This window comes from Callionymus lyra, chromosome 6 (assembly GCF_982586985.1).
Source record: "Callionymus lyra chromosome 6, fCalLyr1.hap1.1, whole genome shotgun sequence".
In the NCBI taxonomy this organism is placed as follows: domain Eukaryota; kingdom Metazoa; phylum Chordata; class Actinopteri; order Syngnathiformes; family Callionymidae; genus Callionymus; species Callionymus lyra.
This window is the reverse complement of record NC_141823.1, coordinates 21,238,202-21,250,213: the sequence shown is the minus strand read 5'-3', so window position 1 is coordinate 21,250,213 and position 12,012 is coordinate 21,238,202. Positions and strand designations below refer to the sequence as shown.

General features: G+C 39.9%; 2 protein-coding genes across 2 annotated transcripts; both read left to right on the top strand.

The window, feature by feature from the left end:
* Positions 1 to 1,596: 1,596 nt before the first annotated feature.
* LOC148077544 (putative protein MSS51 homolog, mitochondrial) lies at positions 1,597 to 3,905 on the top strand. The gene is made up of 5 exons (XM_087793225.1): positions 1,597 to 1,713; positions 1,788 to 1,912; positions 1,969 to 2,532; positions 3,517 to 3,610; positions 3,701 to 3,905. Exons 1-5 carry the CDS (start codon positions 1,628 to 1,630, stop codon positions 3,903 to 3,905), a joined length of 1,074 nt encoding a protein of 357 aa, XP_087649351.1. The 5' UTR covers positions 1,597 to 1,627.
* Positions 3,906 to 4,833: 928 nt separating this feature from the next.
* Positions 4,834 to 11,692, top strand: cog7 (component of oligomeric golgi complex 7). The gene is made up of 17 exons (XM_087794200.1): positions 4,834 to 5,257; positions 6,559 to 6,707; positions 6,784 to 6,900; positions 7,004 to 7,172; positions 7,352 to 7,434; positions 7,523 to 7,645; positions 7,703 to 7,901; positions 7,971 to 8,098; positions 8,179 to 8,333; positions 8,850 to 8,966; positions 9,048 to 9,113; positions 9,187 to 9,373; positions 9,928 to 10,068; positions 10,143 to 10,226; positions 10,287 to 10,401; positions 10,478 to 10,621; positions 11,044 to 11,692. Exons 1-17 carry the CDS (start codon positions 5,095 to 5,097, stop codon positions 11,208 to 11,210), a joined length of 2,307 nt encoding a protein of 768 aa, XP_087650326.1. The 5' UTR covers positions 4,834 to 5,094; the 3' UTR covers positions 11,211 to 11,692.
* The last annotated feature ends 320 nt before the right edge of the window (positions 11,693 to 12,012 follow it).

Sequence of the window (12,012 nt, the reverse complement as noted above, 5' to 3'; positions counted from 1 at the left end):
CAGTTTTGTGATCCTGATTAAACGTTTCATTTCATCAAACTCAATAATCCTGTTTATTGTTGCGTCTCTTCCTAGAAATGTCTGTTTTTCTAGGTTTGATTTTTCTGCGTTGTTGAAAAAACACTGTCTGTCCTGATTACCGTCAAAACTATAGTAGCCAAGAACGTTCTCTCTTCTTCCTGACTCAGGAAAAGCCCGGAGATGTCAGATGGTTCTAGAAGGAAAAGCACAGGTGGGTCGAAGACAGCAGCCCCCCGACACACTCTTGACTAACAAACCAGAGCAGCAGCGAGAGAACAAACCAACTGTGTCGTTCAGTTGTTTCACTTCAGCGTGACAGAAACACGGGCGGTAAGTGTGTCTTACAATACCTTATTTTCTGAGATTAGAAAATCTATCCGTCAACCTTTTTCGAATCAAATTCTCTTGATCCAAGCAGATGAAACAACCGCACAGATTTCTTTGAACCTTCCGAGATGTTGCTGCTTAGTTTGTGACGTTCCTGACACTGTAAAGTCAAAGTAGTTTCTCTGCATGTTCTAATGAGGTTTGGTGTGATGCTGACATGTCGGTGTTAATGACTCCAGCCATAAATAGAACCACCTGTCGTAACTGTGTCGTAACAAGAGTGGCACCGAACATATCTAGAGCAGGGTTTTCCCAACCTTTTTTGCAGCTCAGACCAGTTTAACATGGGAATTATATTCACAGACCTTCATATTGTTGGGGTTTTGTTCTGATGAAACGACCCCTCCCGAAAATGAGTAATGAGTTTAAAAGAAAAAAAATTGTTTAGTGAAATAAGCAAAGTCAGAGATACAACCTACATTATCATGGACTCTAGGCAAAACAGATATCTATCGCAGAGACGTCTTCAAGTATGAGTATTCAAGAATCTTTCATAGTATGAATTTATTAAGGTAAACGCCTCTGGTCATTCCCGCTTGTTTGATTGATTAGCTACTCTAAACAATTGAGTTCTAAGATGGCCGTGCAACACGTGGTCGTAGTGGAAAGTTACCGCAGTTTATGTCTTTTAGAAATAATCAGTTGACTTACGCAGATGTCTGTCCTTGAGCAGAGACTTGCTGGAACCATCGAGAGATTTGTTACAGTTCTTTCAGTGTGTAGGTTTGACCTAAAGTACAGCTGAGCCTGACTTTAATATGAAACAAGTGAAATGTCTGCTAAATCTAGATGATCGATACAGTATAATTGTCATTTCCCCACAATATAAAACCATTTTTTTTGCTCATTTTTTGGGTTTATTTTTTGAGTAAATTGACTGAAACAAGCATCTTGACGTGTTAATAGTCACAATATTAGTTTTCTTCAGAAAAAATCCAATAACTTTTCAAAACAAAACACTAAAATAGTAATAATCAATAGATAATCGTCCAGAAACTTTGTATGATCAACAGCGAACGTCATCCTTAAGATGCAAGTGTTTGAAACTAGGATTTAGTTGGTGAAAGAGAACAAATACAGAGATAATTGAGATGAAATGAACCTCAAAAAATTAAAAGACAATATCAAAATCAGATTTATACTTCTCCCCTCTGGTTCCAGGACCCCTCCTGCTACCAAACCCGGAGCATTCCCCTCCCAAAAAGAGAAGTTTGAGAAAATGGCGGACTCTTTCAAACTCTGTGCTTGCTGCGAGAAAACGCCAAATCAGCTTCCAGACCCGGGAAGCCTCAAGCGTTGTTCGAGGTAAATGAGTTCAAATCCGTCCATTTCGTTGAATATTTAATGAGCGCCTCGTGGCTGTTTACTTCCGTCTGCAGGTGTCTGAGCGTCTGCTACTGCAGCAAAGATTGTCAGAAGAACGACTGGTCCAAGCACAAGAGGTTCTGCCCACAGCTCGGGGTGGCAGCCGTCGACAGAGTCGTGCAGAGGCTTGTTTCCAAAGGTAATCATTGAGAAATGATTTTGGCATCTTTAGTAAATGTTGCTCTGGACTTTCAGGAGAGCTTCCGTTTCCCACTAAGAAGTGGTCCCGGCCCCAGTCCGAGGTGAAGAACTGGGACGACTGGCTCAGCATGCAGGGGGACCTCTCAGGTCACCTGCAGCACATCCTGGATGGAGTCAAGATGAAAGACCTGTGGACAGATGCGGGCAGACCCAGGCCCAGGGATGAGGATCTGAAGAAGTCTCTCTGGAGGGTTTGCAGCGGGTTCTTCTCAAGGCCGCTCACCATTGCCTGCGGGCTGAGACTGTTTGGTCTGCACCCCAACAAGAAGCCCCTCACCATCCACCTGGTGGGAGCGGCACTCAGCGAGACTCTCGCGGCCAGAGTGACGGACTACGACGAGCTGAACCACATGTTCCCGGGACACCAGGGCATAGAGATAGTGATGGTGGGACCGGAGGTCGCCGACGGGCCGATCAAGAGGCCGCCGCTCAGGGCTTTTGGCCCCAGGCAGAGGGTCTACATCAGCGCCTACAGAGGATTGTACCACCAGTTCTGGGAGGAGCTTGTAGAGAAAGAGGAAGCAGCGAAACCAGACCTGGTGGTCGGGTTCAATCCAGGTAAGCAGTTTCATCGATGTGGCCCTTGTGAGATCAGAGTAAAACTATAAAACGAATCACACGGAAATGTTTCTTATTTTAATTATTCATTACTTGTTCGACTCTAATAACAACTTCGTTAAGTTCTTGGTTTTAGTGTCTGACAAACAATATCTATCTTATAAATGTCTCATGTTTATCTTTTGTTCTTTTATAAATAGATAAAATCTCCCAAGATGCAACACTAATAGACTCGGGGACTCATTCATTCCTCGTTCTATTAGACTATAATTCTGAATTTGAGGGCAGGAGCAGAGTGAAAAGATAATCTTTGTGTCCTTGTCTTTGTGTTATTTCCTTTGATATTGATTCCTGTGTTATGTATACTTAGATTTTGTTCTTTTTATTTCACTTTGTTCTTTATCCAGTTTTATATAAATCTATCGTCTTTATCTACTGTGATTTGGAAACCCATTTCCCGAAGAAGATCTCCAGATGGATTAATAAAGTTTATCTATCCATCTAAAATGTATATAAAATTACACAGTATACAGTGATGATATAATAGAATTATGATGGCTTAATACCCTATCTAAGGTCAATAATTAACTTTTTTTTTTACTTAGTTACACATGATTTTAGAGTTTTAAATACATTGGTAGAATCTGAAAAGATCCTCTCAAGGTACAAGGATAAAAATCAATTGCCGAAAGAAACTAAATAGAAAGACAAAAAATGTTAGTTATGAGTTAATGAGGTTTCATGAAACAGTGGTTGAGGCTTCATGATACAGTATCTCATTTTATGGAAGAGGGCGCTCTCAGATAGAAAATACCGCGTGGTTCCGTTCACAAAGATAGAGCAGAAAGAAAAACATGGTCACTGTCACCTAATGTATCATGAATCCTCATCAGCCGTTTCATCAACAACTATCAGTTAGGTTCAAATATGTTCAATGATTCAAGCTCATCAATGATTTTCAATCCGCTTTGTGTTATTTTCAAGGTTTCGATGCCAGTCAGGGTCTGGAGGAGGGCTGGCTTCCAACTCTTCTGCTCTTGAGAGACTATGAGATTCCTGCCATGTTCACCGCACTCAGGTATGAGGTTAAGATTCAAGGTGACGCGACAAGACGTCAGAAGATGAAAGATTATAAATCAGCTTCTGTTTTTTTTGTTCTCACCAACAGTGAAACTGAGATGACGTACTCGCTGCAGATTCTGCTGGAGTTGGAGATGGACATGAAGGGAAGTGGAATAAACCCTTTCGCATCTTTGAAACCAGAAGTCATGGGCTCAAGACCCAACCAACCTCTGGTCTACAGCAACTCCCACTACTTCTGTTTTCAGGGTCTTCTCGAGACTGTGGAGTTTGAGGAGCCGGATGAAGCCTGAAGTTGTTCACTACTAAATCTGATAAAGAAAAAAAAAATCGACATCTTTTTATTTTAATTTTATGACATTTAGACAATCCATTGTTGAATCCATCTGCTGTTGAAAGAATCTTTTTGTGATGATGAAAAACCAAACCTGGGATTATCGAAAAATGTAAAGTATTTGACTACTCAATGAATAAAACATGCTAAATGACCGCATTGCCTTTAATCCATGAATTCAAAGTTTTATATTCCTTGATTCAAACAGTTCAAGTGTGACAAACATTTGTTTCCACCTCACCATTAAGCTTCAAACATAAAAACACGCTGCTCTAAGTGAGCTTTGACACATTAGAAGTGCTCACTTATAGAAGTAGGCTTTATTAATTATTTTTTTGTGTGAAATTAAAGTAATAGTTTTGGATATAATAAAAGTGTTATATCGACTGTTTTCCAGCCACTTCTCAAACCAGCCATACTGGTGTCATATATGAATCTGAAGAGTCATCTTTTCCTCTGTATGTGTCACACTGGAGACAGGAACTTGACTGGCGTCCTGCTGATTCAGCAGTATTTTTCTTGCTGTTTGACATCATATTTTCCTTCTTTCAAGAGACCAATATAATAGCAGAAATCATTGTCAGTTCTTTACTTCTAATAAAGGTTAAATGCTATATTTTCCCAAAATATAACAATAGTACATTAGGTTTAAGATATCCGAGATGTTTAATGAGAAGAATATGATAAAAAGAAGAAGCACATTTTATTAAAGCAATGTTTATCATATGTATATATATATATTTTAAACATTTCTCGTCAAATGTTTAATATATATATACATATAAATATATTTATATATTATATATAAAAATTCTAGTGATTCGTATTGTAGGAACTAATCTGTCGCTTGTTTCTGGGGAAGGTAAACAGAAGGGCTCAATGCGGAAGTTGTTGTCAGTTGTCACCGGGCAAGATAGCAAATAGCAGTGAAATGTACTTTTTCATCCTTCTTTTAAAACCTTTCGCTGTTTAAGACCAACTCTGGAGGAAGCGGTCGCCTTGCTGGAGCTGTATTTAGTTGTAATGATAATTTCGTTTTCTTGGGCTATTTATTTTATATTCGTATCGAAGCCATTGGTTGGGAAGAATTAGCAATGGCTCGATGACACACGCAACACAAGTTTGTCTCAACGTAACAAGACATCCAAATGGATTTCTCAAAGTTCCTGGACGACGACTTCGATGTGAAAGACTGGGTGAATGGAGCCTTCAGGGTGCAGAAGGATGCGGACGCGAAGGCGGACACACACGCAGCTACTCTGGTCATGAAGCTCCAGCTCTTCATCCAGGAAGTAAACAACACCATCGAAGGTGAGTCGAACTCTGTTTGTCTTCTATTCCCCGTGATACTTGTTAAGGGGTGAGAAATTATTATAAACTAGGACTATTGTAGGGGGTCATCAAGCCATAAGAAGGAATAGACTAATAAAAGTAGTAGTTTTTAGAATAAAAAGAACGTTATTAAATAAGATCTAAAGTTTGATAAATGCATGCGTATTACGTTAGTCTTTATTCATTTTATTGAAAGATTTTTAAGAAAAAAAGAAAACCTTTTTATATTTAATATATTTTCTAACCGCAACAACAAAAAATGAACTATGATGTGTAGTCTTGCACTTATCATAAATTAAAGCTAAAGAGGATACATTTGTATTGTATGATATTTTATTCTTAATGCATTTCATTTAGAAATTATTATCTTAAAGTAGATTCATTTTTAAAATATTCCTCCAAAAAGTTAAGAAGAATTTTAAACATTTGATGATTTGACTAGGTGAACTGAATTTTAACAACAATATTCAGCCTGTTGATAGTATCGGTAAGCAACCATTAGTCGGGTCGTTGCCTTGACTATTTTCCTTTTTTTTCTTAAATATACAGTATTTTTACAACTGTTATTAGTCATACTATCAATATATATAAAAAAAAAAAAACCAAAAAACTCAAGTTAGGGCATTCTTGCAAAATTAAACTGTAGAAACTAACCTGAATATTGAAGAAGTTAAAAAGACTTACCTGAACTGTTGAAATTTTATTTAGTGGTATTAAGAATGAGAATTATTGCAATAAATGCCCGTCTTTAAGAATAGAAGGATGACAATTTAAAAAATGATATTGTTCATTAAAGATTAATGTATTTATTCAAAGTTACCACCTGCTTCTGACATAAATAATTATTTATGTGTCTACAAAAATCTTGTGATGTTGATTGAATTGTTTTTTTTGGGTAAAAACGGTAACAATTCTATAATCATGCTCATTCATTACTTTAAAATTATTAAGTTTAGAGATTGGTGTATTCTAGAACAATGCAAAGTATGTTTAAAACACTACCAAACGGTGTGCACAGGTTTTTAATGGATCTAGAGTAGATATGAGTTGAGAGATGGACGTATAGCTGAGTTACAAAAAGCTACAAAATAAGTTCAAAGAAAGATTTATTTAATTTAAAGAGGCTCATAAATTGTTTAGTAGGAAGCATTAATGGTATAAGGTCCTGCCCTGAATGTAAAATAAAATGAACTGAATTGAAAAAGAAATATAAAGGAATCTTTGCCTTTTGGGGAAGTTAAAGTGTTGCCAATGCTTTTTTCTGTTTTCTTTTCGTGCAGAAACCAGTAATCAAGCTCTTCAAAATATGCCAAGAGTTTTGCGGGATGTTGAGGCTTTGAAACAAGAAGCCTCCTTTCTTAAAGAGCAGATGATTCAGGTCAAAGAAGACATCAAGAACTTTGAGCAGGACACAGTGCGGTCTATGCAGGTGTGTAAACTAAAGATAAATGATACGTTATTATAATTAATAATCTGAAACTATTCTGTATGTCTTTCATCTACAGGTCTTGGTAGAGATAGATCAGGTGAAGAGTCGCATGCAACTTGCATCAGAAGCTCTACAGGAGGCGGACAAATGGACTACACTCAGCGCAGACATTGAGGACACCTTCAAAACACAGGTTACATTTACTCTTAGTGTCTTTCAATTTAATCATATTAATTTCTGCAGGTGATTTTCAGAGCAAGTTACACATCATTTTTCTGTTCCTTTCCTTTCTCAAGGACTTTGCAGTGATATCCTCCAAGCTGACCAGCATGCAGAACAGCCTGGCGATGCTGGTGGACACACCTGATTACTCTGAGAAGTGTGTTCATCTGGAAGCTCTAAAAAACAGACTGGAAGCTCTCGCCAGTCCTCAGATAGTATCTACATTTAATTCCATGTCCATCGGTAAGAACCTCCAATTAAACTTGTATAAAGTTTAAAAACATATATATATCTTTCAGATATGCATCATCTTGGTCTGATACAATATAAATTTAACTTGAATGTGAGGAAATATTTTTTACGATGAGGAATAGATTTCAATAGTTTATACTGTATAATGTAATTTGTTTTGTTTTTCATAGACCAAGCAAGACTGTTTGTGAAAGTCTTCACTGAGATTGACAGGATGCCACAGCTTCTTGCCTATTACTACAAGTGTCATAAGGTCGGTTGTCAATCATTCATTCCCCAGTTATAATGATGTTTCTGCAAACACACCTGTTTTTTTAACAATTGTGTGTGTGCATCTTCAGGGCCAGTTAGTGAGTATCTGGCAGGATCTGTCGCAGAGCGAACTTGGTCTCAACCAACAGCTGGCAGAATTCTACGACACACTTCTCTCCTCGTGGCACTCTCAGCTGCAGTGGAGCAGCCAGGTAAGCACGGACCATACATTTAGAAGTTGTTGTAGCTTCATCGTTTGAATTGTCCAGGTGTTCAAGAATCCGTACGAGGTGGTGACGGTCCTGCTGATCCAGACTCTGGGAGCCATGGTACCGTCCATCCCTGTCTGCCTGAGCTCAGCAATGGATCGAGCGGCACAGGAGCAGAGGCTGGACTCTCTCCTGGAGATTTACCAAACCGCATTAACCTTTGGACACAGCCTGGATGCTGCTATGACCCCTCATCTCGGTCTGTTTTATACAAGCATTCTAACTGATAAAGTCTATAAAGGCTCTCTGATTTTATCTCCTACTCTAGGTGAGAATAACCTGCTGAAGGTGAATGAGCTCGTGTGTGCTCTCTACGATCCCTACAAACCGTATTTATTACAGTATGGAGACTTAGAGGAGGCTCACCTGCTGATACAGATCAGTGCTGTCCCTCTGGTAAGAGCAAGTGAAATCCTCTTCCTTCCTCCTAGATGTATTCTGATGATTTGAATGTCACAATCTTCTTGCTGCTCTAGGAGCACGGAGAAGTGATTGACTGTGTGGAGGAGCTGAACCATTCTGTGGGTAAACTGTTCGGCCTGGCCGGGGCTGCTGTGGACCGCTGTGTCAAACTGACGGATGGACTGGCTGTCTGTGGCCTCCTCAAAGCTTTGAAAGCCCTTTTCACAAAGTAAATATGACTTTCAGCTTCACTTATACATTTGAAGCAGCCCTCAAACAATTCAGGAAATCTGTCGCCTCACTTGATTGAGTCGGTCATATACGATGATGCGGCTAATCTTTAGATTTTAACGGGTTTACGGCCTCAAGGAAGCACTAACGCAAGAGCGACATTGAAGAGAGATATTAATAATTTTTTGTAAGTTCAATTTTAACGTGAAGAAAAATATTTTTGAAATAATTCTGTGAACCACCTTTCTCTGTTCTAATGGCACAATGTTACAAAACCTGTGGTTTCGAGACTGTATACATATTGAGGTGCACTCTAGTATATTACGGTAATTACTGAATGACCTTACTGACTTTCTTTTCATATAAAATTCTGTTACCACATCTACAACCATCTGGAAATGCCTTGGAAAAACACATTCGTATATAATAAGTTATTTTCCAAAACACTAAAAAGGATGTGTTTTCTGGCCTCTTAGGAGTTGTATAATGTAATGATGTGTTTTATTGCTTCCAGGTACGTGTCTGACTTCTCCACAACACTGCAGTCCATCAGAAAGAAGTGCAAACTGGAGGACGGCTCCAGTGCAGCAGTTTTCCAAGAGGACTGGACCGCGTTCCAGAACTCAGTCAGGTGAGCTGGTTCGACGGTGTTTGGGTGTTGATTCTGGGATGTTTTGTCGGCAACATCCTTGTGAATGTTGATGATTTGCAGGATTATTGCCACCTGTGGTGAGTTACTGAGACAGTGCGGAGCATTCGAGCAGCAGCTGTCCAACAAGTAAGAAAACATGAATCCCTGTGACTTTCTGACTGGCTTTTACAACACACGGTCTGCTGTTTCTTCAAAAAAGGATTCTGGGCTCGGCCGGAAAATACTTGTCAGAGTCGTACAGCCCCCGTAGCCTGGCGGGAATCCAAGAGGTCAGCTCTTCAGAGAGAAAGAGCGCCACCAAGAATCCACTGCAGGAATACAACTACCTTCAGAGAGGCAGCATGGCTGAATACAACAGCCTGATGGAGGTGCTGTACTCACTCAAGGTAAAAATCCAGTTAGTGTGGCCGGTACCAAACCTTTGGTTTATATAGAATGAGTTCATTACTATATTCTGCAACTGTAAAAAACTGAATCATTAGGGGTGAGAGAGTGTTGATGGAGAAAATCAACTACTAAGTATCCTGTTTGTATTTTAAACTGTCATGCGAATTGCACTTGACATTCTTTGGACATTTTAATTTATATATTTGGAATTATTTTATTTCATTTATTTCTCATGTTGTGGTCTTATTGATCTGCATGCAATTAGTTCTTTCTCTTAATTTGTGCTTTGTTCTTTTGTGGCTGCTGTGTCATGACTGGAAAACAGTTCCCAAAGGAATTTTCTCAAGGGATCAATACAATTCCATCGATCAATCTGTTCGAATTGAAAATGTAAATAACTCATCAGATGAGTAGGCAGGAGACATTTGTTTATCTTATGAAATGCATTAATTATTGGCATAAATTTACGGTGATGCATGAGTCTTGTTGTTGTAGGTAGTGTGACAAATCAAATCCGGTACTGATCCAATATTTCCGTTTCTGTGGCATCTAGGAAAAAGGTACTGGCAACTCCAGTTTGTTGGCTGACTCCAGATCAGCTCTGACCAGACTGAACCAGCAGGCCAACCAGCTGGCATTCGATTCTGTTTTCCTCCAGATCAAACATCAACTTTGTCTCGTCTCCAAAATAGAGGTGAGCTGGTTTCAAACATAAATCCATCTACACCTTGATGACTACGATCATGTTATAAACATACGTGTGCACAGAGTCAAGAGTCGCCCGGTCTTGGAGAAAGCTACACCGACGACCTGCCCAACTTCAGCTTGTCACCACAGGAGTACATCACAAATGTAAGCTCGGCTTGATGCTCATGCAGGGATGAGATGTAAGCATATGTGCGCTCCTCTCAGATCGGTCAGTTCCTGATGTCGCTGCCTCTGCACCTGGAGCCTTTTGTGACTCAGGAGGATCCCGCTCTGGAAATGGCTCTTCATGCAGGGAAGCTTCCTTTTCCTCCCGAACAAGGTCCCACATTCCTCTTTTCTATCCACTGATCAAAAACCGATCTCCGTTCTGAGTTTGAGCCGTGCCCCGTTCACAGGTGACGACCTGCCCGAGCTGGACAACACGGCAGACTACTGGCTCGGCTCCATCGCCCGGGCAACCATGCAGACGTACTGCGACGCCATTCTGCTCATCCCACAGCTGAACACGCATTCCACCAAACAACTGGCCACTGATATTGGTAAGCAGTTGACATGGCAACCGTGAAACTTGTTTCCGAGCACAATGTCATTCAAACACATCCTTCCAGACCTATGACATCATTCATGACTTTTTCTTATGACAAGGTGATTTGTTTGTGGCCCAAAATACAACCATACACTTAAAACTATGTTCTGTAATAACATGTATCCAACAATATAAAATAGGCACTGAAAAAAATGAAGATTAATTACTAAGTGAATCCTTTTTTAAATAAAGAAATGCTACTATAGTAAATTATTCATTAGTAGTTAAATTGGTAATAAAATATGCCTGTTTTTTTTTAAAAATAACATGTGTAAAAATGTGTTTTATGAAGTAAAATCTGGTGAAGAGAAAAAGTGGTGAAAAAAAAAGAGAAATCTGAAGTTGAGCCCACATTCTTGCCTCTCTGCCGCACAGATTATCTCAGTAACGTGATGGACGCTCTGGGCCTGCAGCCTTCTCGCAGCCTCCAGCAGATCGTCACCTTGTTACGCGTCAAACCGGAAGACTACAGACAAGCCGCCAAACTGTTGCCTCGGCGACTGTCCTCCACCATCGCCGCCCTACGATGCATCGAATACTAACAAAGGACCAGGACGACAACTTTTTCCGTTTTCTCGTGTCTCAAACGTCTTTTTTGCAACGTGTCCCAGATGTTGGTTCAGGAAATGCTTGGACTTGGGGGTTGTTTATGGGAATGTTATCCACTTCTCATCGGGTCATTTTAGGAAAAAGGTACTGGCAACTCCAGTTTGTTGGCTGATTCCAGATCAGCTCTGACCAGACTGAACCAGCTGGCGTTCGATTCTGTTTTCCTCCAGATCAAACATCAACTTTGTCTCGTCTCCAAAATAGAGGTGAGCTGGTTTCAAACATAAATCCATCTACACCTTGATGACTACGATCATGTTATAAACATACGTGTGCACAGAGTCAAGAGTCGCCCGGTCTTGGAGAAAGCTACACCGACTTGGGGGTTGTTTATGGGAATGTTATCCGCTTCTCATTGGGTCATTTTTTTATCATTTAGATTTGGGAAGACAATAAAGTATATATGATGCCTTTACGTTCTGATCAGTGTTGAAACTGTTTGTATTGGATTCGCTGGCGTATTTCACGATGTGTCCTGATGATGACTAACACCAAGAGTCTCTCATGATGATGTTTTGAAGTTATTACTTAATAAAGTTGAAAAACGTGTGAAATCTCAGCGAATGAGAGGTTACAAGAGAGGACTCCATTATGACGTAATAATGGCTTCACTCCTCCAGCCAGCTGTAATCACTCCCGCTTTGTTTATAGAACAAGTCCCTTGAAGGTGGAGACTTCCGGGACTGATGACGCGCGGCGACAAACCTTGACGATCGATCAATCACAGCAGAGAGG